The sequence below is a fragment of the Delphinapterus leucas genome, chromosome 2 (assembly GCF_059928025.1).
Source record: "Delphinapterus leucas isolate spDelLeu-1000000601 "Yukka" chromosome 2, BTC_Dleu_Yukka2, whole genome shotgun sequence".
In the NCBI taxonomy this organism is placed as follows: domain Eukaryota; kingdom Metazoa; phylum Chordata; class Mammalia; order Artiodactyla; family Monodontidae; genus Delphinapterus; species Delphinapterus leucas.
In genome coordinates this window covers 64,783,116-64,810,594 of record NC_143130.1, presented here as the reverse complement: position 1 = coordinate 64,810,594, position 27,479 = coordinate 64,783,116, and the positions used below count along the sequence as shown (strand labels likewise).

General features: G+C 57.0%; 1 protein-coding gene across 3 annotated transcripts; it reads right to left on the bottom strand.

Moving 5' to 3' along the window:
• Positions 1-23,860, bottom strand: STRA6 (signaling receptor and transporter of retinol STRA6). 3 transcript variants are annotated; one of them, XM_089907017.1, is made up of 18 exons: positions 23,686-23,860; positions 18,692-18,758; positions 18,303-18,388; positions 16,591-16,730; positions 15,972-15,995; positions 15,622-15,788; positions 14,196-14,318; positions 12,433-12,500; positions 12,190-12,320; positions 11,858-11,919; positions 10,750-10,912; positions 7,048-7,123; positions 5,873-6,006; positions 4,622-4,739; positions 4,431-4,532; positions 3,620-3,783; positions 3,207-3,356; positions 1-2,559 (listed from the first exon to the last, which is right to left on the bottom strand). In XM_089907017.1, exons 1-18 carry the CDS (start codon positions 23,799-23,801, stop codon positions 2,390-2,392), a joined length of 2,061 nt encoding a protein of 686 aa, XP_089763143.1. In that variant the 5' UTR covers positions 23,802-23,860; the 3' UTR covers positions 1-2,389. The 3 variants fall into 3 exon arrangements, with proteins under 3 accessions (XP_089763143.1, XP_022435178.2, XP_089763144.1); XM_022579470.2 differs by having other exon boundaries at positions 12,190-12,266; positions 23,686-23,816; XM_089907018.1 differs by lacking the exon at positions 23,686-23,860 and adding an exon at positions 22,699-22,903 and having other exon boundaries at positions 12,190-12,266.
• Between the last annotated feature and the right edge of the window lie 3,619 nt (positions 23,861-27,479).

Here is a 27,479-nt window from a genome sequence, read left to right as displayed (position 1 = left end):
TCTCCCTACTGCCTTTATCCCTGCCCCTTTCCTGATCAAATGGCGCTATGCATGGGGACGAGACCCCATGAGAGAGGCTCTGAAGCCTCTGACTAGAGCCCCCAGAACTGCTGAGCCCAGCAGAGTGGAGGCAGGGAGGCCAAGGGACGTGCGGTAGCAGTTGTGAGCCTTGGAGGCTGGCCAGCCCCGCTACCTCCTCCTTCCACATACAGCACCTCCCCATCCCCCCCGGTCAGCTTGCAGCTCCTGCTGAGCTGCTGTCACCAGAGCACATGTCAAGGATGACTGCACCTCCGATGGAAAGCAGCAGGATGGTGCCGAGTCCCCTGTGCTCTGCCACTTTGGGTAAGTCACTGCCCATCTCTGGACTTCAGTTTCCTCAGAAAACAAAGGATGGGCTAGGATATGATAACTCATTGACTCTGACCCACTGACTCTGATTATCTAAGGCTTGATAATCCTAACCCAGCTTGGACCCCTTGACATCTCTGGCTCCATTCACAGTTGAGCAGGCTTGGCTTCTTGGAGTAGGATGTGGGCCTAAGACCTGAGTCGGGGGCAGCTGGGGAACATTTGTGCTCTGAATGAACTAGCTACTCGCTTGTTTCAAAGTCATCCATGGCCCCCCATGCCCTCAAGGTGAAGCCCAAGTTCCCCAGCCAGATGTTCGTGGCCCCTCTGACTGGCTCTCCAAAGTCACCCCTCCCCACCTCTCTTGGAATGGCTAATGAATTGTTCCTTTAACAGTCTGCGATGTGTCATCCTCTGTACGTTTACTTATACTGTTCCATCAGTCTGGACACCCTTCTCCTGTTCCTCACTTGGCTAAGTCAGCTTTTGAGAGTCGGCTGAGGTACCACCTCCTCCAGAAAGCCTCCCTGGATGCTTTTCCCTCACACCCCCCCAGTTGGACTAGGCCCCCTCCTCTGGCTCACACAGTCCTGAGTGTCCAGTGTCCCAGCCTGATTACACTTTATTATGACTCTGTTTCCATATTAAGGGCAGAGACCCAGTCTGCCTTCTCATTCCTGAGACCCCGTCAATCACTAACACGGGGCTAGGAAGACATTTTTCAGTGGGCTGCAGTGGGATCAGACCCTGCCCCCTTTGCCCTCTTCCTGGGCATCCTCGAACGTGGGTTGACGCTCCCTGGCCCTGCCTGGCTTCCTGCGAGTTTGAGGCTGTCGTTTGGGTGCAGGAATGTGATGTAATTGTGCAGATACTTCTGGAGGCCCCACTGATCCAGGTGTGTGGGGTGGCCACATCTGCCCCACCCTCGGTAGCCCCAGCGGCACAGTGGCCCCCAAACCCTCACTCATACATGCCCGCACCTCAGTCCCCAGCAGGGGGAGGGACCCCCTCAGTTGCCCTCCCTTCTGCATACTAGTCTCCTCCTACCTCCATACCTTTATTCATATTGTCTCCCCATCTCTTGAAATCTCTCCTCCTCCCCAAATCCTGCCCATTCTCGAAGACCCAGAATCAGTCTTACTTCCAAAGCCAATGCTCACACGACTCAGGGGTGGCACCATATGTCCCCAGTCTCTCCACCACCCCAAGGGATGTGGCCATGGTTCCCATTCTGCCCCCCATCCAGTGCCCAGCCCAGCATTGACCAGAGTACCCCAACCCCACCCAAGCCCCATAAACACAGTGTTGATTGACTGAGATGCCGGGTGGTTTTCCCCACGTACCCCTCCCCTTCAGGAAGACTGTTTCTTAGGGACAAGTTTATTACAGGGAACACACTAACCTCTTTCATAATATCTAAAGGCATACCAGCTACAAAAATACCAGGCTCTCAAGTGTGGCCAGCTCAGTGTGGGGCCTGGTTTGAGCCGTGACTGCTGCCGGGTAGGAGCCCATGGCTTCCTCCCGGGCTGCCTTGCAGGCCACAGGGACCCCCAGGAGGAGCGGGGAACGCTGCAGGAGAGAGGAAGCGCTGTGTCTGGTCACGGTGGTGTGTTCCAAGGCTGAGTGGGTCCAGCTGGAATCCTAGGTTGTCCCGGCCTGCATCACCAGCCCCGATCAGCAGAAGGCTTCCGTGAAGCCTGAAGGCTGGCGGCAGAGCCAGCATCGGGAGGCTCCTGGACCGAGGGCCTAAACCACCAATTGCTTTCTCCAGAGCCCTAGCTGGCTTCCCAGGGTCAAAGGGGCAGACCAGAGCCTTCCCAAGGCTTGAGGTTCACAGTGCTGACAGACTTCCACCCAAGCAAAGCAACCCCCGGCTGGCGCTGAACCCCCGGGACCTGCTGACAGAGCTGGTGCCAAGCAGAGAGGCTGCCATGGCTGGAGTGATGACGCTGGGAGAGCTGGGGAGGGAGTGGGCTGGGAGGATGGGAAGTGCTCCAGCACAGGCAAGGACACGGCGGGGTGGCCTTCCCCACCTTCAGGGCTGGGCACCGTTGGCCCGGGCATCCGATAGGGCTGTCTTCCGGAAGGCCTGCAGGGCTGGGTTGTGAAGCAGTGTGTATGCCAGACCCCAGCGGGCCCTGCCTCGGCCTACCCGGGGCCCCGCTCCCTTGGCCAGCCGGTCCTTGGTCTGCAGCAGCTGCACCCCTGAAAAGAGACCTTCCGTGAGTCACTCAACACACACCCAGCCAAGCCCCACCCCCAGCGCCAAGACCTGAGCAGAGTCTGAAAACCCCTTGTGTATGCAGGGTGAGGGAGGCCGAGACTGGGGCTCCAGGTGCCCGTTCACAGGGTGGGAACAGGAGAGCGTGCGGTGCAGAAGCGTGTTTGTTAAGGCTCAGGGTGTCATCCTCTGGGTGGCCAGCAGAAGAGGGAAAGGATGAGCTCTGTGGAGGGGACTGGAGGCAGGGCTGGGACAAGGGTCCCCCTCCCTACTACACACTTCCCAGCCAGCAGGGCGGGGGAGGACGCACTGCTTAGGAGAGGCAGGGGGTGGCCTGGGGTGGTAGGGGTGACGCAGCCCCTTAGCTCTGAGACAGCTGTCTCATTCTCCACGTGAGGAGTGAGTGTGTGCACACACGTGACAGAAAGTGTGTGTATGTTAGTATTATGGGAAAAATTACCCTGAGACGGACCAGGAGAATTCTCACTTCTTCTCTCCCACAGGCAGCCCAGAGAGGATGTGGGCATTTTCCTAGCCCTGTCTCCCTTGCGTTGCTGGAGAGGGGGCGTGCCTCCTTCCTGGGAGAAGCCGGGTGGGCTCAATTCCCCCCATTCCCAGTGGAAAGGCTCACCTTCCTCTTCCTCCCCCAGTCTGAGGCCATCCTGGGGGGCCGTGCGGGGCTGGGGCCTCCGAGTTCGCAGGAGCAGGACGCAGAATGCTGTCGAGGCTGGATGTGACTGGCTGGCCTCCATCTTCAAGAAGTTGCAGTATGTGTGGTAGCCTGGGTGGGTGGGGAATGGCCGTGCTAGTGCGGGAGGGCCCCAGCCGGCACCTAACGCAGACACAGGGAGTGCCCGGCACACCCTGCATGCGAGCTCGTGGGCACCTGAGCGTGTCGCACGTGCACTGCACATGGCCCCCTACACATACCCACAGCCTGGGGTTACAGACATCCTCTGTAGAGACTAGATCAGGGCAGACCCTCCCGCACTGCTTGGGCAGCCTGAGCACCCCCTGCCCCCAGCTCCTGCCCAGTAACCTTACCAGGGTCGAAAGTGGCGGCTCTAGGTGGCAGCAGGCTGAGGTCCATCTGGCCAAGGTGGACAGCATTGTAGAGGGCAGACAGGAGCACTCGCCAGGTGACCATCATGGCACCCACCAGCACATTGATGGGGAAGAGAAGGAAGGTGGCTGCATAGACTGCTCGCCTGGGGCCAGGGAGAAGAGAGCTGAGGCAGGTCCTCACACAGAGTCCCTTCCTCAGGGTCAATGGCAGACCTAGATGACCACAACTGCCGTGTATTGGTTGGTTACATCTCTGTGTACCCATCTTCTGGGCTGCGTCTGCTCTCTCAACCCAGCTCACTCATCCCACCCATCCGGGAGACAGAGGCCCAGAGAGTCTGGGAGACTTTGCTAAAGGCTGTCTGGCTAGTCAGTGGGGTTTAAGTCCAGGTCCACCTGGATCTTTCTATGACCCTGGTGCCCCCACCTCCCTCTTCTGGGTCCCTTGTCCACTGACTCTAAGTCTCTCCTGGGGCCAAGGTGCTCCCACAGCCTAGCACGGAAATAATATTTCTGTTAACCTCCTTCCTGCAAAGGGGAGAGCAGTATTGATCCCCAAAACAGGAAAGGCTCATGGGGGTATTTCTGGCCCTGTGACAGGTAAACAGAGAGGTATTTTGGACTAAGCTGGGTCACTGACCCCTTTTAAGGCAAGCTCTTTTTACTGTTCACTGGGCTCCCCATTAGAGAAAGGGGAAAGATGGCAGACGAGGGAGAAGGGCACAAGGACAAAGACACCAAAGAAGCAGCTGAGGGCCTAAGGGAGGCGCAAGCCCAGGAGCAACCTCACCGGTTGGTCAGCTCTGGGCGTCCATGGTGAGTGTCTAGGAAGACCCAGTGGGCTGCCATGTTCTGCAGGGTCACAGCCAGGGCCAAGGTCAGCCAGAAGGGCCTGTGGGGGGTGAGGGGATGGGGCGGGTGTCACTATTAGTGGTCCTCGGGGAAGCGGTCCCAGAGCCCTCGGTGCCTTGCCTCACTCACCACGAGGATTTCAGGGATCGGAGGAGCAGAAGGTTCCTGCCGTGGAGCACGGGCATGAACACCAGGAAGGTAAGGGCCAAGGTCCCCAGGAAGAAGAGGATCTGCTGCACCAGGAGCCCTGCCAGCATGGGGAGGAGAACAGGGAAAGGCATCAGCCCACCCTTGCCACTCCCAGGAGCCCCAGGCTTTGGAACTGGGCAGACCTGGTTTCAGATACCTGCTCTGCTGCTGCTTAGCTGTGCCACCTTGAGCAAGTTACTTTACCTCTCTGAGCCTTGGTTTCTTCCTCTTTAAAAAGGGGATAAGCAGCCCCTACCCAGGAGGGCTGTCGTGAGGATCCAGTGAGACAGTATCTGTGGTAACTCTTTGAAAACCACAGAGTGCTTTGCAAATGTTATTTTCCCCCAGTTGCTCCTGAGTCCTTGAGGACAAGACAGTATTTGAAATTAATGTTTGCATTCCTACTGGCCAAAGCCTGGCACATGGTAGGTACCTGAAAGTTGCCTGTTGAAACAGTTGGCTAATTGTTTACATGGGATATGTACAAAAGGGTTTCAGAGGCATAAAGTTTACCTATACGAGGAATTATGAATTTTAGTGCTAGTGATTCGTCTACCCCTTTATCATCTTCTTCCACCTCCGCCAGCAAGGTGAGAACTGAAGGAACCAGCAGCAGAGGGAGAAACCAGGCCCTTGCTTCGGCAACAATGGCCCCAGCCCCCTCACATTTGCAAGGAATTTATTCACCGCAGTGCCCAAGGGGAGAATCAGAAACTCGGAGCTTGGAGGGGTCCTTGAAGTTAATCTAGTCCAGTTCTCTCAGAGCAGGGCCCTCCTTGCGGCCCCCAACCATGGCCACATAACCATGCTTGAATACTTCCAGTGACAGGGATGACCTCCTGAGACAGCCCATCATGATATTGCCCTCCCTTACAAAAGCAGGAACATGCCTCCTCGAACTTTCCAGCCCTGGGTCACCTTCTGTGTAAACCCCTGGTGGCACCCAGGAGCCATCCTCATGTGACGAGTATCCTTTTACCAAGGGCCCCTGCACCTGCCCCCCCACCCCCCCGTGTGGACTCCCTGAGGGCAGGGAAGGCAAGGTGGGTCCCTCCTCTTGCTTTTGCCCCAGAGCCAGCTCCAGCACAGGCAGACCCCCAGAGGCAGCCAAGACCTGCTGAACCCTCCCCTCCCCCACTCGGGCCAGTGGGGCCTGCGGAGGTCAGGTGGAGTGGGCAAGGGGGTGCTCACCAAGGCAGGTAAAAGCAGTCTGGTAGGCGGTGAAGCTCATCCAACAAAATATGGCCTGGCGGGAGGGGCGAGGGCTCAGGGGCCGGGGGCCCATGTCCAGGGCACCCCCTCGGTGCAGAGCTCGCAGGTTGGCCCTGGGGTGGGAGTGAGGAAGCCAGCGATCTCAGGGAGCACACACGCTCCCTAATTTCCTGCTCTGGGCCAGCCTCTGGCTGAACTCCCAGTCTAAGTACAACCCACGGCCATGGGCAGGGAAGCCCAGAGCTGTGGGAGCCCAGAGGAGCTACTAACCCAGCCTGGGAGATCAGGGAGGGCTTCCCAGAGGAGGTGATGTCTGAGTTGCATCTTAAAGGATGAATAAGACTAAGCTGGTGGGGGGCGGGGCAGGGATCAAGGGAGACAAATTAAGGCAGAAGGCTCAACCTGAGCCAAGTCAGGAACGTGGGACACAACAGTAGGGATGGAAAATGATTTGCAGCTCGGCCGTCAGGGCAGGAGGCAAGGTTCCAGGCAGGCAGAAGCTTGAGGGCCTTGATATGCCAGCCTAAGTAGAGCCAACCCTGTGAGAAAAGATCCTGGGGCAGGAACCCTGAGGCCTGATAAATGTACAGCATACGGACCAGCTCCCTGCCAAGTCCGTGGCCCTCCCCTCCCCACCCACTCTACTCCCAGCTAGAAGCTTCTCTCCCTCTCTGCCCACATTTCCTCAGTGCTCTAAGCTTACCATTCACCATGAAAGGGCAAGGTAGGCGGCTTGGCATTCCATGTCCCACAATAATCTCTCTGGTGCCCCAGCGCCAGCCAGTCCACTCCTCGCCCACACTTCACACTTGTTCTTGCCCACACAGTTCCTCCCGCCTGTGCCACCCTTCCTCCCTCATCTCCACTCCCAGGTAGCATGCCAGCTTTCCCAGGTGGCCCCATGCCAGCCCTTCGTCAGCCGTACATCAGTCGCAGATGTTTCTCCAACCGGACAGGGATGCCCCACCATCTCCACCCACCACAGGGCAGCTGGGCAGCTGGGCTCAGTAAGAGCCTGGTCCTGCAGGGACTCTCCCTCCCTCCAGCCCCTAGCTTCTCCCCACAGGCCTCCTGGGTCAGGGGTCCTGCAGGCCCACAGGGCTCTGACCCCTTCCCCACGTCTGCACCGGGGGGAGTCAGAGCCTGTCACTCACCTGTGTGTCACCAGCGAGCGGGTCAGCATGAACAAGGTGAACAAGCAAGACAGAACCAAGGCCGAGATGTAGCAAACTGGAAGGTGGAAAGGGAGCAAAGTGGGAGGTCAGGGCCGGGGAGTCTCCTGGGAGACCCCGAACTGCTGCCAGGATGGTACCTGGGTGGGAGTTATCCCTGCCCCACGCCCCACTCTGAGCGGAGGCCTCTTGTCACATCCCCTGTTCTCAGATCCAGTATAAGTCGATGACCTTGGTTGACCAATACTGCCAGGTGAGATCTGGTGGCCAAGACAGAGAGAGGCCGGCTCTGAGGCTGCAGACCTGGCCCTCACCCCGGTCTTGCTGCTTCCATTGCTGTGTGACCCCCAGTGAGAGACTCCATCCAATGTGGCATCTGCCTTCAGCTCCATGGCTTCCTGGCTGTGTGGGCTTCAGGGGGTCATTTCCTCTCCCAGCCTCAGCTTGCCCATGCCGGGCAAGTGTGCTGGGCAAGTGTGCTGGGCTGCCCGTCTCCCAGCATGTTGTGAGCCATAAAACCCCATCAGGGCCTGCGTCAGTGGCCTTCGTTAAGATGTGAGCGCCCGTCAGTGTGGCCTGAGTCCATCAGAATGAGGGAAGTGACCACGGCTACCCATCTCCTCCCCGGGTCGCCACCCACCCTGTCCATTTGCACAGATCATGAGTTCCCTGTATCACCAGCAACTGGGGGAGAATGTATGGTGTTGTGAACAAGCCTGGCATTTAGCATAGCAGGGATGCAGGGCTACAACCCTTCCACCCTATATCCACATCTAGTCTTACTCAACACCCTCATAGCAACCCCACAGGAGAGGCCCAGGGAGACACGGGACCAGCAAAGAAGCTGAGACTCAGAGAGAGGGCCTGACCCGCCAGCCACACTGCTAGGAAGTGACAGAGCAGACCCAGAATGAGCCCAGGGTGTCTGCACTCTGATCTCATTGGTCAGCCAAGGGAAGTGTTCCTGGCTCCCATCAGACTCAGGAGGGGAGCAAACACACACGGGAAAGGCAAGCACTAGGTCCTTGTAGCCACAGGTTCTGGAGATGTGGGTCTCAGCACCGACAGCATATTAGGATCACCTGGAGTTGTTCAAATTCCCATGGCCCAGGCCGTACCCCAGACCAATTAAATCAGAATTTCTGGGCATAGGACCCAGGCCGCAGCTTTTGGGAAAGCAACCCCAGTAATTCCGATGTGCGGTCAGGGTTAAGAACCACTGAACTGGGTTGTTTGTTTGTTTTTTTTAAAGACAGAGTCTTAATGATCTATTTCAAACAGCAACTGAGTGAAATCAATCAGCCAACCGACACGTGTAGAGCTACTGCCACAGTGGTTCTCAAACTCAGGCTGGCATCAGAACCTTGGGGAGCGCTTGTCCAATCACAGAGGCTGGGCACCACCCTCAAGGTTTCTGAAGTCTGGCTCGAGCCTTGGGATTTCTTACAAGTTACCAGGTGATTCTCAGGCACAGCCAGTATTGAGGATGACCGCTACAGAAACCCGCGGCCGATCTGCCTGTCCCTGGCTCACTCGTCTGGGGGTGGAAGAGGTCACTTTTCTGAAAGGCAAGGCTAGGAGAAAGCCCTGGACACGCGCAGCTCTGCCCTGCTCCATCTGCCCTCCTAGAGCCAACACGGTGCCAGCGAAGGTACATTCTGGACTGTTTCTGCCAGGAGGTGAGGAGCCTGCCTGCTGAGGCTGCCCAGGTAAGTGAATAGGTTAACTGGGGTGAAGGGTTAGCCAGCCCCCTTGGCCCCAGCCTGGCCTTTGGTCTCCATTTGTCTACCTCTTGTTCCTCTCTACCTCAAATGTGTCCAAACTTGGGTCCCTCCTAATCCTGGTACCCGTAAAATCTTCCTGCACTTTGCCTCCTCTGGGACTCTGCACCTGCCCCCTTCTGGGCACTGATTCCGTGGATCAGTCTGTCTCCCCTATTCAATCAAGCGCCTCTAGGACAAGGTTGCCCTTAGAGCTTCAGCACCCATTTTGCAGGTAGGAAGATGGAGGTCCAAAGGAGTAAAGTGGCTTGCCCGGGTCACACAGCTGGTAAGTGATGGAGCAGGAATTCTAATCTGGTCTGCCTGACTCAGACTGTGAGATTTCTGTGAATGATGCCAGGCTTATAGTCCAGGTGCTAGGTGGGCAGCCCTAAAACAGGCTCTCGGAGCTCAGAAGACATTCGCTTCTTAGGCTAAGAACAGACCAAAGGGTCCCCAAGCTCAGATCTAATCTCAGTTCCATCCCTGGCTTGCTGAGTGCTTGGGGCATATCTCTAATCCTCTTGGGCCTCAGTTTTCCTTGTCTGTGGACTAGAAGGTTAAACACTGATCTGTTTGACCCCTGCATCCAAGGAGATCCAAAGTGGGAGCATTTGGGCTTGGAAACTGCAACATGTGACTAGAAGTGTCAGGTGTGTTGAGTAGAAACCAAATCCGTTGTCCTGGACATTTCACTTCCTCCCTCTGCCTTTTGATTTCCTGCTCTGTGAGATGAGATCAATGATGCTGACCTAACAGGGCTGCTGTGAGCAAGGTGTGAGCTTGGATGTGGACTGATGTGGGCCATGTCTGCTCCTGCCTGTGGCCCAGATTGCAGCCAACTTGGAAAATCTCCCTGGAGATGTCATTTTCAGCCCATCCAGAACTTGTCACCTGTCTATCCTGTGGGCTTTGGCCACAGTTCCAGGGAGCAGACGCACTCAGGAAAGTGGTGGGAGTGGTGGTCGGGGAAGGAAGCAGTCACTGCACACACCCCTGCCCACTCCTACTCCCTCCCTGATGGTAATCTGTAAGAAAGAGCTGCAGAGCAATCACACCTCCACCTGCCATACTGGCAGCCTAGACTCTGACCATCACATGTTACTCCTCCAGAGCCAGGGTGCCTTTGCCTGTGCCTTTGCCAGGGACTCCCAAGCCAGCAGAGGGTGCAGGCCCCATGACACCTGACCACCAGGCTTTGTCTCAAGGTGATGGAGAGCCCCAGCCTGGGCATCAGGAGATTGTGTTCTCCTCTTGGCTCCCGTCTGCCTGGCTGTACGACCTCAGGTGATTCCTTCCCCATGTGTCAAGTGAGGATACTTCTCAGTCTCGTCCACAGGGCTGTGGAGGTGGCGTAGGTGGGAAACAGGGATAAGGGATAAGGAGGCATCAGACCACAGAAGGGGAGACTAGTATAGTTCCCGGGCCCAGGAGCTCATTGTCAAGGGAAGGAAGGAGAAAGCAAGTGCCTGGAGGGCAGGGATTGGGGAAGAGAAAGCATCCGCCCTGCCTGACCCCACCCACCTGCCATGAGGATTAGCTCAGAATCCTGGTGCACTGTCCCACTTCACTGCCTCCTTTTCCCCTTCCCCACCCGCAGCAAAGGCCCGGGGCTGTCCCCTCAGCTCACACATACCACACCCTCCCCCACTTCCACGCCTGCAGAACTGGGCAAAGTCACTAGGGGTGGGGGTGGGAGACACCACACAAGCTAACAGGGGCCCGCTGAGGTGACCTTCAGGTCTCAGAGACTTGGAACTGGAAGCTCCAACCACCCCAATTTGGAGATGAAGCAGCCAAGATGCAGAAAGGGGAAGGGACGTGCTCAAGGACACCCCGCATGTCCGCAGCACCTGGGACAGAGCTCAGGTATCCCAGCTGAGGTCCCCACTGCCGGCCCTCAGGGGCTCCCGAGAGGCCTCACCTTCCAGAGCCCACAGGTAGTGCTTCACCAGCTCCACCACCTCCTGCCTGTCCTCTGAGAGCACGATCCCAAAGCCAGCCAGCAGGTAGGAGACGTCCGTGGTGATCCCTGCCCTCACCTTCTGGATGGTGGGTATCACGCCCACCAGTAGCAGCAGGGCCACCTGGAAGAACCCGCAAATCAGGGCGGCAGGGCCTGGCTGTGCTCACACCAGGCACTCCCATCCCAGGAAAAGTGTGTTCTGAGACTTCAGGGAGGAAACTGTGGCAGCACACGGGCTGCCTCCACATGCCCATCACCCTTCACAGTGTTCTTATCTGTCCCTTAGAGCAGCATCCTCGTGCCTCTAATCAGCACATTACAAACAGATACGACTTTAGCCTCACAGGCCTCAGATATGCTTTCAAGCAGCACAAGTATACATGTGTATCTCTGATTGCCTATCAATCATCTATCTATCTAAAACTTCAGAATATAAAATTTCCAATTTTTCCATGTTGGACAAAGCAAAGTGTCCTATAAATGAGCACAGGCACTGAAGCTGGACAGGCCTGGATTCAAATTTTGGCTACCCTGAGATATTAACTGTAGGAACTTGGCCAAGTCAAGTTCATCTCTCAGCCTCAATTTCCTCCATCTGTAAAATGGAGAAAAATCATACCTACCTTCCAGGGTTTTTGATTTTTTGTTTGTTTTTTTTTTCTGAGGGGGGAGTAGTGGTGGTGGGGATTTACCAAACATATATTATCTCACTAAATCTTCCCAACTAAAAGGAATTAATCTATTTCCTCCATTTCACAGCTAAGCTAATTGTTTCAGGGATGTTGAGTAACTTGCCCAAGGTCACTCAGGAGGTAAATAAAGGAGCTAGGATTTAAATCCACATTTATGTGACTCCAAAACTCGTGCTCTGACCCTGTGTGAGCCCAACAAGAGTTACCATCCCCTCTCCTCTGGGTAGGCCAGCATTCCCAAGATGGCCAGAAGCAGCTGGACAGGATTTGGGTCGGGGCTTTTGGAGAGCTGAGCTGAGGGCCTGAGCCATCTCAGCCTTGGGGGTTGGGAGCAGGGGTCCAGAGGCAAGTGGCACTACAGAGGCAGGACATACCTGGTAGATGGCCGTCCCTGTCAGGGTGACTGAAAGCACCAGCTTCAGGGGGAGTCGGAATCCTGCAGTCCCCAAAAGGAGGGGTGTGGTGAACTCCAGCACCATCCAGCCCCGGGAGCCCCATCCCTCCCGAGGCCTAGGACAAGGGCCAGGGCTCACAGGACCCTGGACCACCAAGGCCAGGCCAGGGGATTCCCCTTCTCCCAAGCTGGGGTTGTTCTTCCTGATGACAAGAGTTTTGGGGAAAGGAGTGGACCTTCTACTGCAGCTGTTCTACACAAAAGAGGGGTGAGGTCACCTGTCACTCTTGACCTCAGCTCCCCACGCCATACCTCGCTGTGGAGTGTAGATGCAGTGTCTGAAGTAGATCCAGGCCCGGGACAGGAAGCCCTGCTTGGACGTGTGGGAGCTGCAGAAAGACCCAGGCAGGAGGGAGCTCTCAGGAGAAGCCCCTGCCCTGAGCCTGGGCCCCAGGGTTTGGTTCATTCCTCATCTCTGCCCCACCATGCTGCCCAGTGCCAGCCTCCCAAACAAGCCTGCCTGCCCAGACCTGTCCCCTGGCCCTAGGACCTCACCTGCTTTTCAGCTTCTTCTGGCAAAGGAGGGTCCTCAGATATTCTTCAGAGTAGCTGTTCTGCAGCCCCTGTGGCAACAGACAAATGCACAAGCAGATGGGACCTGTCTTGAGCCATCCCTGGGGCCCTGGCTCAGGGTAGGTGCGCGTACAAACCTCTTGGCAGTGGTGGAGTACAGAGAAGGGCCATCCCGTGGGGACGAGGTCCATGCCCCCCAAAGCTGCCCTTTCCTCCTCCGTAAATAAAAGACTAATCAATCTCCTATCTAAGAATTCTCAATGCAGGGAAGTTCTTCCTAAGGTCTATCTCCAACTCTCTCCAACTTTACTCAGTCACATCACATCACTGCTTTCCTCCTGGCCCTCTGGCCTCTAGTAGCTAAGACTGAAGCAAAAAGGGAACTTATGTCCCACAAGCACATCCCTGACCAGGACACGGGATAGGGCCATTTCAGGTCAGATCCCCCCAGCCCTCCCCTACTCCAGGGAGATCACAAGGGTGACCTGATTTGTCTAAGCCGCATTCCAGGCCTTAAACTCCCTGCCAAGTGGCAGAGGCCCACAGTAAGATGCAGTGAGCCCCTGGCCCCTGACGATTAGGAAAATATAGGCCATTGTCACCTGTTGCCATGGCAACCCTGGGATCCAGGGCAGGTGTGGGTCAGCTCAAAGCTTGACTGTGTCCTTTGAGGCTTAAAACTCTTTGACCAAGGGCCAAAGAGGATTTTAGTTCTCCTAAGACTTCCCAAGAGGAAAGGCATGCAATGGAGGGAGAGGCCGAGAAGATCCCTGGAAGGGAAGGGAAGGGCCTGGATGAGGTGGTGTGTATCCTGCGGAGCTGCTCCCCTCTTCTGAGCATCTGGAGGGCAGTAGTGACAAGTACTGAGGACCCTACTGCTACCCTGTGAGAGCGAAACCCGGAGTCAGGTGGGCCTGTGGGGGACCCAGGGTCGCCCCGGAGATGCTGCGCCCACCCGCCTCTTCTCCCCTCACTCTTCATCCCTCCATGGGGACCTCACTCCTTCTCTGGCTTCAGTCCTAGCCCCTCTCCTGAGCTCCAGGCCCACAGTCCAGCTGCCCGCCAGACCCCTCAGCGCCACACACCTACAGCTACACACCGTCCCCCGCACAACTGCTCTCATCCAGCGTTGTGTATGTCAGCGACTGGCACCACGACCCACCTGCTGTCTGTCCTAGATGCCACCCTTCAAGCCTTTCCTTCACCCTCCACGTCTGCAGAGCAATCAGCCTTTTGCATCTGTGTCTTTAACCTTTCTCAAGGGCCTCTGCGGAGCAGTCTCCCTCTTCCTCCCCTCTCGCCAGGAAGAGCACTGGGCCCCGCCTCCACCCATGCTCCCAGGTCAGCTGGATGAGCCCTGGTTGCACTTCTCACAGCGCACTGTAAATATATGAGCACCCTGGGAGTCCTGGACGTCTGACACGAGTCACTCGGCTAAGTCCATAAACCCAGCCTAGGGCCTGGCACAGGGCAGGTGCTTAGAAGGTCTACCTAATCTCAAATAAGATTGTCATATCTCGTAAGAATTCTCTCTTGCCATGGGTGCCAGCCGAGGGCCTGGCCTGGCCTTTGCCTGGGGAGGGAGGACCAACCAGTCCCTCTGCGACTCAGCAAACATTTTCTGAGCACCTGTTGTGTTCTAGGCTCCACAGCGGGCATGACCACATGTAGGGGAACAATAGATATGGGCGAGTCCAGGGTGTCTTGGGTGCTGAGTACGAACCCACCCCAGCCCTGCCCTTTACCTTGGAAGCCGCTGCTGCCCCATGACTGAAGCTTTTCACCAGCTGCACCGGGTACCAAAGGCTGAGGAATCCGAGGCCCAGAAGGAGAGGCAGAGAGGCCAACAGAGAGTAGTACCTGTAGATCTGGATGGGCAGAACAACGCCTAGACACACCTACCTTCTGCCTCCTTCCCCCAACCGAAGACCAGGGTTCATTTCCCTTCCCAGCTCACAGGGGGCCCTGAGGGTGGTCTAGGGTGCATGGGAGGCTTCTGGTTCTTTCACTACCCCCAGCCAGGGCCACTTGGCACCAACTTCTACTTCCCCTTCTCAGGCCCTGCAGAGGTGCTTGCCCTCTCCCAGGCCCCTGGACTCCCAGGTCCCTTACAGGAGCCAAAGGGAGTATGTTTTGTAATCCCCTCCTACTCACCCCAGGGGGCTGGGATGGGGCCTGAAACTGGGGACATCCACCTTCTATGTCCCTACGTTCCTGGTGCTTTGACACAGGCCTGATTTTTTCTATTACAGTTTGCAACCTGGGCATCTGGGAAGTACATGCTCTGCCTCCTGGGGTTGAGGCCCTCCTAGGGTTGAATATGTATTCATCTATTTGTTAATTCAATCTGTTTTTATTGAGAGCTTAGTATGTGCCAGGTCCTGGCTGGTGAAAAAGACCAACGAAGTCCCTGCTCTCACGGAAACCACCTAATCTTCAACTCTACCCTGAGGGATTCGTGTTATCAACTTCATTTATGGGGGCAGGGCAGGGTTGGGGGGAGCCTGAGTCTCAGAAACGTGGTAAGGTGTCCTCAAAACACCTCGCACCACCTGGCGTCATTTCGTATATTTGTGTGTTTGACTGTGCGTCCCCTTCTGGAATGGCAGCTCTTGGGATGTCAGGGACTTCATCTGTCTTGTTCACAGCTGTATTCCAGTGCCTGGAAATGTCCCTGGTGCAGAGTATATGCTCAGATATGTTTGTGGAATGAACAAAGGAAGGAAGGGATAAAGCTGGATTCAAACCTGGGTTGTCTGACTCTGTAGGCCACACCCCCACCCTTTGGGCTCTGGACTGGTCAAGCTTCACACCCCAGCCAGCTCCAGTGAACCAGGTTCTGAGGTTCTGGAATTCTCTTTTTAGCCCTCTGAGACCATCCCCCAGCTCAGCACTTGCGTCCTGCAGCTCTCTTCACTCCCACTCCAGTCTGGCCAAGGGAAGTCTGGGAGATCGATAATGGGGGGATTTCAGGCTTCCTCTCCCTCCTTCTCTGCCCCTTCCCCCCTCCTTCCCCCTCCCAGACTGGAAGCTCCTGAGGGCAGGCCCGGCTGCTTGGTCCCCAGCCTCTCCCACAGAGGGGCGGAGCTTGGAATGAGCATGTGTGTAAAGGCGTGGAATCCTGCGCAACAGGGAAGCAGGACAGAGAGGCCGTCGTAAGTCAGCGGTTACCTTGGGTGACACCGGACACTCTGCCCTTTGCCAGACCTGGACCCCCAGATGAGCCCAGGACAGCACGCTGCCGAGCAGGTGTGCGGCTCCATGCCTGACCGTGGCACAGACAGCCAGGGGATAGTAGAGGGCAGGGTAATAGAGCAGAGCCAGTATCTTCCACGGCCCTGGAAGGCAAGACAGGCCGAGAGACACAGGATGGAGGGGCAGATGTGGGGCCTGGGTCCAACCCACCCAAGCTTCTCTCCTGTCTCCATCTTCCCAGCCCCTCAGCTGATTCCGTGGGCAGGAGCCCTGCACGCAAATCCAGGCTCTGACTAGTATCAGCTCTGTGATCTTGGGCAAGTTACCTCTTGGAGTCTCAGTTTCCCCGTCTGTAAAATGGAAATAATATATAGTACCTTAGCAAAGGTAAAATGAGAAGGTATGTGTACAGTGCCTTAGCCCAGTGCCTGAGTCAGTACTCAATAAATTAGGCTACTATTTTATTACTCTTCCCTTCTCTGACCCTCAGCACCTGCCACTGTAAAATGGGGCGAATAGCTGCATTTTGTGGAGTTGCTGTGAGGATCGGATCATCTAAGGAGGTCATGTTGCAGGGTGGTGGCTCCTCTGGATGGCCGCTGTCCTTTTTACCATCACCTCCTTGAGCCCAGCTCAAGTCTCCAGGACCCCTCCCCGCACCCCTCCCCACCCTTCTTCATGCTCACAAGGGACTGGGCTGTCTGGGGGACTCAGCCTGTGCTCCCTCCCTCCCGAGGGTGGGATTTGCACAAGAGCAGAGAGGGCAGTATTGACTCAGGACAGAGCAATAGAGGTTTCAGGCACTGTGGTGGGACAGTTGGGGAGGGCAATGGGACAGCATCTTCTGGTCTATGGCTCATGACTGGAATGGGGAGCCCCAGTACTCTGGATTCCCACCTGCCCCCTCCCATCAATCCAGCCCAGGGCCTCAGCTGTGCTGGGTACCTTGGTCGGGTGGTAAGGCGAGAGTCAGGAAAGGCAGTGGGTCCTCAGTGGGGAGCAGCAAGCACAGGGAGCTGAAGAGGACCGTGAAGACGGCAGCAGGCACGGTCCAGGGCCTGTCCCCAGCCAAGAAGTCCACAGGGCTGGTGCAGAGGCGGGGGCAGGACAGGGGGGAGTTGCTCAGGCCCTGCACACCCATTACCACACACCGAGTTCCATAAACCAGGGAGGTGGAGTCAGTTCCACTTTCCAGATGGGGAAACTGAGGTCCCTTCGTGTATTCATTCCACAGATGTCTGTGTAGTGCCTCCTATGTAACCAGATCTGGGCCCTGTGGCAAAGTGACTCAGGAACATCCCCTGCCCCACCCCCTGCAACAGGCAGACACAGAAGGAACAAGCCTGAGCACTGCTCCCCCCCCACCCCCCCCCCCCGCCCACTCTGGAAGCTTCAGGAAACAGCCGCCTCCACGCTAATCGGTCTGTCTGGGCTGGCTGACCTTCAGAGAGCTGGAGAGTCACAACATCCTTATGCAACAGCTGCCACCCTGGCCTGGGAGTGGCCCTGGGGCAGAGGGCAGACAGCGGGCATGGCTGTCCCAGGCATCACCCCTCTGGGCTCAGGGCAAAAGCCACTCAGACGCTCTGCTTCTGTGCTCCAGTTTGCCTTCATGCCCTGAGGGCTCCATCCTGCTTCGGTCTCCCCCAGGCCCTCCCCCAGGCAGGGCACGCTCTTTCCTGGGCCAGCCAGTGTGGCAGAAACCCCAGGCTAGTTCCTCACAAAACCAACATGGCAGGCCCCACCTCAGTGTGCAGCCCAGGCCTGGGGTGCAAGACTGTCTACACTGGGGCTCCACCTACCACCTCCCCCAGGCCTTTGGTCTCTCCCACACAAGGCTGCCCGGTCCTGTCTCCTCAGGGTCATCCCCGTCCCAGACTCTGGGGTTGCTGGGCTGAAGGAGACGGGGAGAAAATTTCAGCCAGAGGGACTGCAGGGCAATCCCTCATAAATCTGCCTTGAAGCATCAGGGTCCAGGTAACACCCTCAGGGAAATGAGGGTCAAGATGGCATGGAGAGGGGCTTCCCTGGTGGCGCAGTGGTTAAGAATCCGCCTGCCAATGCAGGGGACACGGGTTCGAGCCCTGGTCCAGGAAGATCCCACATGCCGCCGAGCAACTAAGCCCGTGCACCACAACTACTGAGCCTGTGCCCTAGAGCCCGCGAGCCACAACTACTGAAGCCCGTGTGCCTAGAGCCCGTGCTCCGCAGCAAAAGACGCCACCACAACGAGAAGCCCGGGCTCCGCAATGAAGAGTAGGCCCTGCTGGCCGCAACTAGAGAAAGCCCGCGCACAGCAACGAAGACCCAACACAGCCAAAATATTAAAAAAAAAAGACAGTGTGGAGTGATCGCGGCCTGTCGAGACCATGGACTGCCTGAGGGGGTGTGTTTTAGAGCTGGGCCCTCTTGGGCTCCGTCTCCCTGGGGTCTGGAACAGGAGTGGGTGCATCTGAGTGGGTCCCTCCCCTTCCCTCAGGGGGTCCCAACTAAGCCTGGAGATCTGGGTGGGGATGGGGAGACCCCCTAGACTGAAAGAGTTTGGGGTGTCCCAGAGGCCAGAGCTGGCTTCTAGGTACCTAACAAGCCACCACCCTCCCAGAGTGGCCCTGTCAGCTAGGCCCCCTGAGCGGGGGTGCCCAGGCCAAGGCACCAACCTGGGGAGCCCAGGCCTGCCGTGCCCACAGTGGGGCCAGAGCTGACGGCGCTTCACCAGCATGGCCAGCAGCAGCAACACGAGGATCTGAAAGGAGAGCACAGAGGAGGGCTCAGGTGCCCAGGCCTTCCCTGAGGGGCTGAGTCAGGGCACTCAATCCCAGGACCCCCTACCCCGCAGTGCACACTCCTGCAGCAACTGGGGACTGGCTAGGAGGTGACAGAAGTTTGAAAGGTTGGTCTGCATCCTGGTTTGGGTCCCCACCCTGGGAGAACTCCCGGTGCCCACTCCCATATTTGGGCTCCCCGAGTCTCCCTTCACCAGCGCCAGCAAAGAACACATATCCCCCTGTTCAGGCTGGCAGTAGGCGGCAAGCCAGTTGGGACTCACCGACAGCACGACCAGGCAGGCGTGGTAGAGGACGGGTGGCACGCTGGGGTGGCAGGAGGGTACCAGCCTGCAGAGTGAGTGAAGGCTGAGTCAGGCCGAGGTAGGGAAACCCCAGGTGTGCAGCCCAGTCTGGGGTTCCAGGCTGTCTATACTGGGGCTCCACCCACCACCTCCCTTGACCCTCTGATCTCTCCTAGACAGTTCACCTTCTCAGGGCCATTCTGGGCCTCTGATGACCCTGAAGTGTGCTGGTCCCATGCCCAGCTCTGAGGTTACAGGGCTGAAGGAGACAGGGGGCTCCCAGGGGAAGACATGGTAGAAACAGAATGGGCCAGCTTGGCCTTTCTATCCATCAAGGCCCACTTCATTCCTCCCTCCTCCAGGAAGCCTCCCTGACTGCTCCAGGCCTCAGATCTCTCCTCAAAACTGTGGCTGAGCATACTGCCTGGGTCCAGCAATCAGCAATTGGTCCTATGATTTGTCCTTCACTCACTGGAATCCAAGTTTGGTCTGTGTCTCTGACTGGAATGATCTACCTTGGTCTTCCAGGATTTATGTCTCTTCATTACCTGTTTTATTAAGGGCTGAGTCACGTGGCAGAGGAAGGTATCAGGTAGAAGCCCTGAGCTCAGGGCTGGACGTGAACCTGGAAGAGCTGATAGGACTGGGTTCCTGGGGCAGGGGTAGACCTCTGGGTTTGCCCAGTTGGAGCCTGGGAGCGCCAGAAGGAGGTAACCAGTGTGGGCAAGGCCACCAAGTTCTGGTGGGTGAGGCATTAGAGGAAGCCCTGCAGCTGCGCCCTCCCTGCCGCAGGCGGGGCTCGCTCACCCACCCAGCTGGGCTCTTTCCTGCTGTGTGGAAAAGAGGGATCCCAACGGTGAGCCTGAGTACTCTGTGCTGGAACACCCCGAGCTTGGAAATCCCAGAGAGTGAGAAGCAGGAAAGAACCCGGTCACATGGGCTTGTCCTTGGGGTGGAGGGACAGAAGAAATCTGTTTTGTGCAATTTCTTGGCCAGGGCAGAGCCAGCCTCTTCCCAAAGCAGTAGAGTTGGTGCCATGTAGGGGATCAGGTTCCTGCTGTCTGAGCTCAGGCCTCACACTCCCCACTTGCAACTCTGAGGCATTTTACTCGAGTATGTGGGGTGGGGTTTGGGTGAGGCAGGGCCCCTCACCAGCCCCAAGAGTTCAGAACCACCACTCCAGGCCCTCTCAGCCTGCATCTCATCACCTGACAAAGTCCTACTCAATCCTGCGCCCCCCACCAGGCCCAGCCAGGGCAGGGGCTCCGTAAACTGTCCCTGGAGCATCCTGACTATTTCCCACTCACCCCAGACCAGGAGCCACCCTCACCTCCATGGACCCCCTCCAGGGCCCCGTCTGGGGCCATCTCTGGCCCTTTCTGTACCACCCGGGGCCCCCCATCTACACTTTACTTAGCTCAGTTTGGCTGAGGCTCGTGGCCCCTCAAATGTTTGAGGTCTGAGTGACAGAAATTTGGCTGAGCAAATGTTTGGCTGACAGCTCGTGGACCCATGTTTCGTGCTGTGGGACAGGCAGGATGGCACAGACACAGAGAACGCTATGTCAGGGAGGGTGGGCGCTTGATCCTTGAGGGGGCACAAGCACATGCTAAAGGATGCAGAAAAGGGAGAGAAATTTGGGGCAAGGCCTCAGAGGGGGTGGTATTTGAGTTTGAAAGATGGTGGCATCTCTTTAGGCAAATAAGGGGCAAGGGAGCTCCATGTAGAGGAAAGAGCATGAGAAAGTGGAGTGACAGGCAGTAGACAGTGAGGCTGGGGCCAGGCAAGGTTTTCAGCTTGATTACAGCGCAGAGGGCAGGCTGAGAGCCGGTAATAGCAGGCATGAGAGGCACTAGGGAGCCACTGAGGGCGTCTGAGCAGGACAGTGTTCTAGATTTTAGGAGATTTCTGTGGCTAGATTTGAATAACAACAACAACAGTAACTAGTATTGACTAAGCATCGCGTAAGTGCCAGGCACTTTCTATGTATTAACTCAGTTAATTACCTAAGAGGTGGGTGCTATTAGTATCCCCCTTGCCTAGATAAGGAGAACAAGGCTCGGAGAGGCTAGGTATCTTGCCCACATCACACAGCTAGTAAAGCACCAGAGCCAGAATTCGAACTGAGGTAGTCTGACTTCAGCAGCCACGTGTGACCAGGATGTGAGAGGCAAGGAGTACATGGAGGAAGATATTAAGTTGAACCACATGAAGCTGCCATTTCTTTCCATCAAAAACAGTTGAGTATCAGCATTTTCAGATGGTTCAGCATAAACAGTCACGCGGGAGCGGGAATGTCAGGCAGTATCTCAGCGGTATTTAGGTGGAAGACTTTACATGCCTTAATGTAGAGGAGCAGAGAGAAGGGGAGTTTCTGGGATGACTGTAGGCTTCTGGGCCTCATTCCAAGATGAAGAGTGAGGACAGAGTCCAGTGGAACCCAAGGAAGCTGAGGCTCGGTCTTGGGCAATTCAGAGGTGGTGACGGGCACTCAGGGACAGAGGCCGGCCTGCAGTATGGTGAGGACACTGAGACGGAGAAGAAGCAAGGCAACTGTTTCTAGAAGTTTGGCTCTGAGGTAGAGGTTGCAAAGGGCCCCAGCCAGAGGGGAGGGCAGAACACATCTGTGTGGGTGAGAGGGAAAGGCTGACTGTCTGGGCCGGGGGTCTGTGGGCCTGTGGTCCCCGGGGGGCCTGGAGCCCTGCTGCCTGACCCTCTCCCTGCTCCCACAGCAGAAGAACCTGCAGATCACCCTGGCGTTGACCTCTCTTGGTGGGAGGGCAGGCCATGAAGGAAGCCTCCCAATTCCGCCTTCCTGGCAGCCCTTTGAAGTGGTGGGGAGGTGACCGACATCCTGGACAGCTGCCACAGATGTATTTGTATCCCCAGGCTCTGGCTGGGAAGCTCGGTATTGATGATAAGAGTGGATGACACATGAGCACATGGCAAGTAGGGCCCATAACCTGACCAGAGGAGCCTCTGGGGGTAGAAAAGAGCCAGCTCGGCTTATACACATCAATCCTATGTCCACAGAAGACCCCAGACAGTGTGCATCCCATCGCCATCAGACTCACCCCCGCCCCCAACCTCTCCAACCAGGTCCTGGCGCCAAGGGGGCACTTGGATAAATGTGACCAGGAGATTGAGTCCATCCCAGACACTGTCACCAGTGCCCACCACCTCGACTCCAGCCTGCTGGGGCGCGCTGAGGCACAAGGGGGACCACTGTGCAGAGCTCCTCAAAGCTTTGGTGCACCACCTCGCCGGGGTGTCTGACTCACACAGGGAGAAGTGAGTCCAAGTTTGCCTCCTTGGGATTCCCCTGGGATCCCAGCTTCCCACTCCCACCTTTGGCAGGAAGTTCGACTTGGTTTGGCCAAGTAAGTAGATTCAAACAAAGCTCTTCATTCTTACCTGCAGTGGGAGAAGGGAGCTACAAATTCTAGATGACACCCACCTTAGGAGTGGTACTGCTCATCACCTAGTCCCTGCCATGCACCCAACTTTATTCTAAGGCCATATCTAAATACCTGAGCCACAGAGCTGGCTGCAGGCACCTGGCCCCAGCCAATGCCTGGGCCCTGAAGTGGCTAAGGACACAGCTTCAAATTAGGGCCTTAACTCAGGTCAGATTCTGTGTCCTCTTGGGGCTCCCAGGCCCCTCTCCATTCTGCTGCTTCTCCCACTTCACACATACACAGCAGGAACCTGGGGAGCCCCGGGCTTTCGAGGTCAGCCAGGGAAGGGGAAGAGGGCACCCTTTTGCTGACAGCAGGGCTGCTTTCCAGGTGGTCAGAACCCTGAGTCCTCCAAACAACATCTCCTTCCCCCAGGCCTGGGTGGGGTCTCCATCCCTGCCGGGTGACCCCGGCCTGGCCAGGCCACAGCCCTGGCCTCTGGGGAGGCACGCGAGCATTTTTCCCTTCTCCGGTTTTGGTTGTTGATGGAGAACAGATGTGCACACATCTGGCTCGGCAACCCCCAGCCTCACCTTTCTAGTTCCGCAAACCTTCAGACAGAGAAGGGAGGTAGGGGATGGGGCCGGGGCCAGGGACAACAAGGGGAGAACTGGGCTCTGGGGCCCACGCAGGCAAGGCGTCCTTGGCAGCATGGGGGCACAAGGAGGCCCAGCTCCTCCACCAGGGTACCCAGACTAAACAAAGATAGAAGGGATCTGGGCAGAGGCGGCTGTGGGCCGAGTCCTCAGGCCACGCTGGGCTGGGCTGAGGCCGCCTCCCTCCCCTGGGCTGCCCGAGCACTCCTGCTGAAGAGAACAAGGCCTCCTCAGCCTCACGGAGCCTCACACCAGCCAAAGCCAACCGGGGCGGCATGTTTCCTCAGGCCTCCCCCTGCCCCAGGCCTGCCCAGAGAACCTGACGCTTGCTAACGGCACACCCCACATGGTCACCACAGGGGCCAGTAACAACTTGAAGGCAGGCCTGACTCCCTCAACCACTCACCCAGGACTCTCCACCCTGGTTACAGGCCAGAGTCACCCAGGGAGCCACCACAGCCCAGCTGGATCTGAGTTTGCAAGGATGGGGCCCAGGAATCTGTTTTTTAAACACACCACAGGGAACTCCCTGGCGGCCCGGTGGTTAGGACTCAGCGCTCTCACTGCCATGGCTGGGGTTCAGTCCCTGGTCGGGGAACTAAGATCCCACAAGCCGCATGGCACAGCCCCAAAATAAAATAAAGTCAAAAAAACAAACACACCGCACAGGTGCTTTTTAGGTGACTAGCCTGGCCCAGGTCCTCCACCTCAAGTTTCTTAACACCAGCACAAAGGCTGTTCTCACCTAACAGGCGAGGAGACTGAAGCCCAGAGAGGCTGTGACTTGCCAAGGGTTCACACAGCAAATGAGCGGCAGAGCCCCTCTTAGCAGCCCTCGCTCAGAGTCTTCCCCACACCCCCCATCAGTAACCTGCCACACCCCATGGGCTGGCCGACAGGGCCAGGGGTTCCGACTCACCCTTCCGGCTCAAGCTCCTGGCCACCCTGGGGCTCGTCGATGTACCAGCTGCCGTAGGAGTCATCGTTGTCTGTGGCCCCGGACGAGGTCTGGTTCCCTGCTGCCTGGGTCGACATTCTCTGGCGCTTTCCCTCTGACTCCCAAACCAGAGGGAAAAAGCCACTACAGATGTGAAAAGAGGCTTGGGGGGGTGGGGGGCGAAGAAAGAAAACTCAAACAAAGAAACGTTTCTCTTTAATCCTAAAGGTTACTTTCTTGCTTTTAGCTCTCTGGGAAAAGCCCTCCTGGGAGTGAGGGCCTGGGCCGGCTGGCACAGGAGAAAGGGAAGGGCTTCTCCTGTCCCCTCCTGTCCCTTCCCGCCCAGTCTCGCGAGGTCCTGCAGGAGGTAGTTATCCCTTGGGGATGGTGCCCCCTCAGGGTCCTTGGGCTTTTGCTGGAGCACCCGTCTGTCTCTCTCTATGACTGGCCACCGGTAGGTTTTGACTCAAAGCACCATTTTCAAAGAAGTTTTGTCCAATCCAAGCTGCCCACAGAGAGCACTCCCTTCCTTCCCCCTCCTCAAGCCCACCCAGATGGACCCACAGACACACACTCAAGGAAGGACCAGGGAGGAAGGAGCTGCGGAGATGAAAGGGTGGGCGGGCAGCGGGCAGCGGGCGGGCTCAGCACAGTCTGCCGGCCCCTCCCAGCTGGACTCCCAGCCCCTTTCGCTCTCAGGGGTCCAGCCCAATCCCCCCTCTTTGTTCAGGCTCCCTCGAGACCATCCCCCAGCCTCAGCCTGCCCCTCGCTGGCCCCCTTGGGCCTCAGTGATGGGAACACACCATGGTCCTCACAAGGCCCCCTTCCGGAGGTGGAGGTCCGGCTCCATTGGCGGCCCGAGCCTGGGAGGAGTGCGGCCAGGAGGGCCGGCACCTGACTGCACGCACATACCTGCCTTCGGTGCCTGCCCCAAATCGCCCACACATCTGCAGGGCCTTACAGACAAGTCAGGCATTCCAGCAACCCAGGGAGACTGCTGGGCCAGGGCCAGAAGGAGGGGAGGGAGCCCGTCCGTTCCTTCTCCTGGAGGAACATGTGTCTCACTGGTAAAATCTTTTTGTTTCTCCAACTTGATTTCACAAGGAGATAACTCACCCCCACAAGGCAGAAATTAGTCCTTTAAACACGAACCAGACCCACGGGGAGGCAAGAACCCTGCCTGCCTCCTGTTCCTCCCGGAGTGTGGGGTGAGGGTGAGGGCAGGAGATGGAGGTTCCTCTCCCTGTCCTGGCCCCCAACCTGGGGTGGAGGTATGGCAAGATGCAGACAAGGCAGAGAGCAGTTCTCAGGCCCCCTATCCCCGGGTGGGAGTCAGGCCCCCTGAAACTTTGAGGGTCCCTGTCCTTCCAATACCCCTCAGGGTGCCTGGGCCATGGCCCTACCCACCTAAGGCATTCATTCAACAAGCTTTTCAAAAGGACGTTCATCCATTTATTATTTTAACATAAATTCATTGAACACCTACTTAGTGCCAGCACTGTTTGGGGTCCTGGGACGGGAGAGTCTACAGTTCAGGGGGACACAGCCAAGTAGGTAAATGACCTCGGATCTGAGGGTTACAAAGGGAAGGCACAGAGTGCCCTGATGTACACCACAGGAAACGGAATTTGGTCTGAAAGAATGGGGGGCGGGGGTGGTGCGGCGTGTGTCTTGAAGAAAGAAACCTTTCAGTGGAGATCCCAGGGCAGGGAAAAGTCAGCTGTGCAGAGGGTGGAGTTGGCGGGTGGGGTGGGTAGTGGAGGGAAGCATGTTCCTGATAGAGGGAACAGCATGAGGGATGCTCAGAGGGACAGAGCTTGAAATCCTAAAAGCTCCCCATCCAAATTCTGTAGCCAGGCTCACAAGGCCTTCCAGAATTAGGGTCTGAGGGCTCTGTTGGCTTTGGTTCCTCCCCCTCCTTCCCAAATGACCCCCTCTTCCAGGAAGAGGGCTCTGGCCTCCCCTCTGCCACCCCACAGCGATGTTAGCATCTGCTGACTCAGAGCTGAGCCTGAACTTTGATGCGACGCAGGAGCCCACACTGCCCATCTGATCCCAGGGGTCAGACCTGGCTAGGATCTCCTGAGGGCAGAGTTCTACCTCTTCTCCTCCTCATGCCTCCTTCCCCGATGCACAGTACCCAGCACTGGGGCCACAGGGACTTTCTAAACTGGGTTTGGCAAAGCCATTGCTTGTTCTGGTGACCATCGCTCCTCCATGGGCCTGTCCCGTGCAGCCTGCTGTTTCTCCAGCCAGGTTTCCAGAGCCCTGCATTCCCTTCACTGCTCAGGAGTCCTAGACCCATAGCTTAGGGAGCAACTCACTATCTGATTTTAAATCCCCCTCATGATTCCAGTCTGTGCCGGGGAGGTCACTCCCTCTACAAGGTGGAGAAGTTCATAGCTGGATAAATCCCTGTCCGAAACTGCTTTCTACCCTGCAGGGAGCAAGTCTGCCTCCTCAGTCTGGTTTGTTCATTCCCTCATTTATTCCACAGATGTTGACGGCATGCCGATTATGGGCCAGGCAAGGTTCTCCACGCTGAGAATATAGCAGCGAGCAAGATAGATAAAGTCCTGTGCCCCAGGGAACCTCATGTGTAGTGGGGGGCAGGGGGGGACAAAACATGTGTCATGTGTGCTGAGAGGGAAAATACAGTGGGATACGAGAGGAGAGACAGACAGACGGGAGTTGGCTATTTTAGGCAGGATGGTGAGGACAGGCACAGTCGAGAAGGTGATATTTGAGCAGACCCCTGAATGAAGGGGGGCGGTACCCATTCGGGCTGCCTGGAGGAGACTCCATCAGCCTCAGGGGCTACAGCAAGGCCGGCAGGGAGGGGCCCAAGCTAAGTCCAGGCACAGTCCCTTCCCCACTGCACTCTTCCCCGACCCAAACCCTGCTCTGCCCCCAAAGAGACCTCAAGTGGAGACAGCGCCTCCCCCCATCCTCCCACCCGGGGATAGCCCAGTGCCCATGGTGCCACCTCCGTCCTTACTGGGGAGATGCAGAGGCCACCTTCAGGGAGGCCCTAAGCAGAGGTGAGAAAGTGTGAGCTTGTCTCTCTCCCCAGGTATAAGCACAGCGGACAGAGGGCAGTCTTTTGTTCAGTACCTCTAGAGCTGGGTTTCTATATGGCAGGGAGAAATGCCCTGGTTGGGGAGGCAGCCTACCTGGGTTTGAGCCCTGGGACTGGCTGTGTGACCTTGAGTGATTCCCTTGGCTTCTCTGAGTCTCAGCCCTGCCCCTCTCCCAGGAGGAATAGGTTATCCAGCCAGGAGATTCTTTGATTGTGGGCTCTCCTCTCCCCAAGGCCCCCACTCCCTGCCCTCAATGACTTCACGGCCCAGGAATGTGGAGCCAGCACACCAGGCACTGGTTGTAGTAAGAAGGTCAAAGCTACAGAGAGCAGCTGTGACTGCCCAGGCATCCCCCATTGTCTTCCACCCACCCTCCTGGCCCCCAGCTCCCCTATACACTCTGATGGGGGCAGGGAGGCAGGCTGGGTCAAAGATCCATGGCTACTAGGTGGCTGCATAGCTCAGGCTGGGAAGGGGACCCCACTCCTTGAGCCCAAAGTACCTCCTCAGCTTGAAGCTAGGAGAGCTCACATCTGTGAAATGGAAGGTTACCTCTGAGGTGTTAGGAAGGATGCCACCTGGCCAGACTGCAAGCTGGCAAGGAAAAGTATTGAGAGGAGAAAGATGGTAATGATGTGCTCCTGAAGAATTCCTCCAAAGGCCTGGCGGCAGAGTCCAGGGCCTACCCTCTGGAG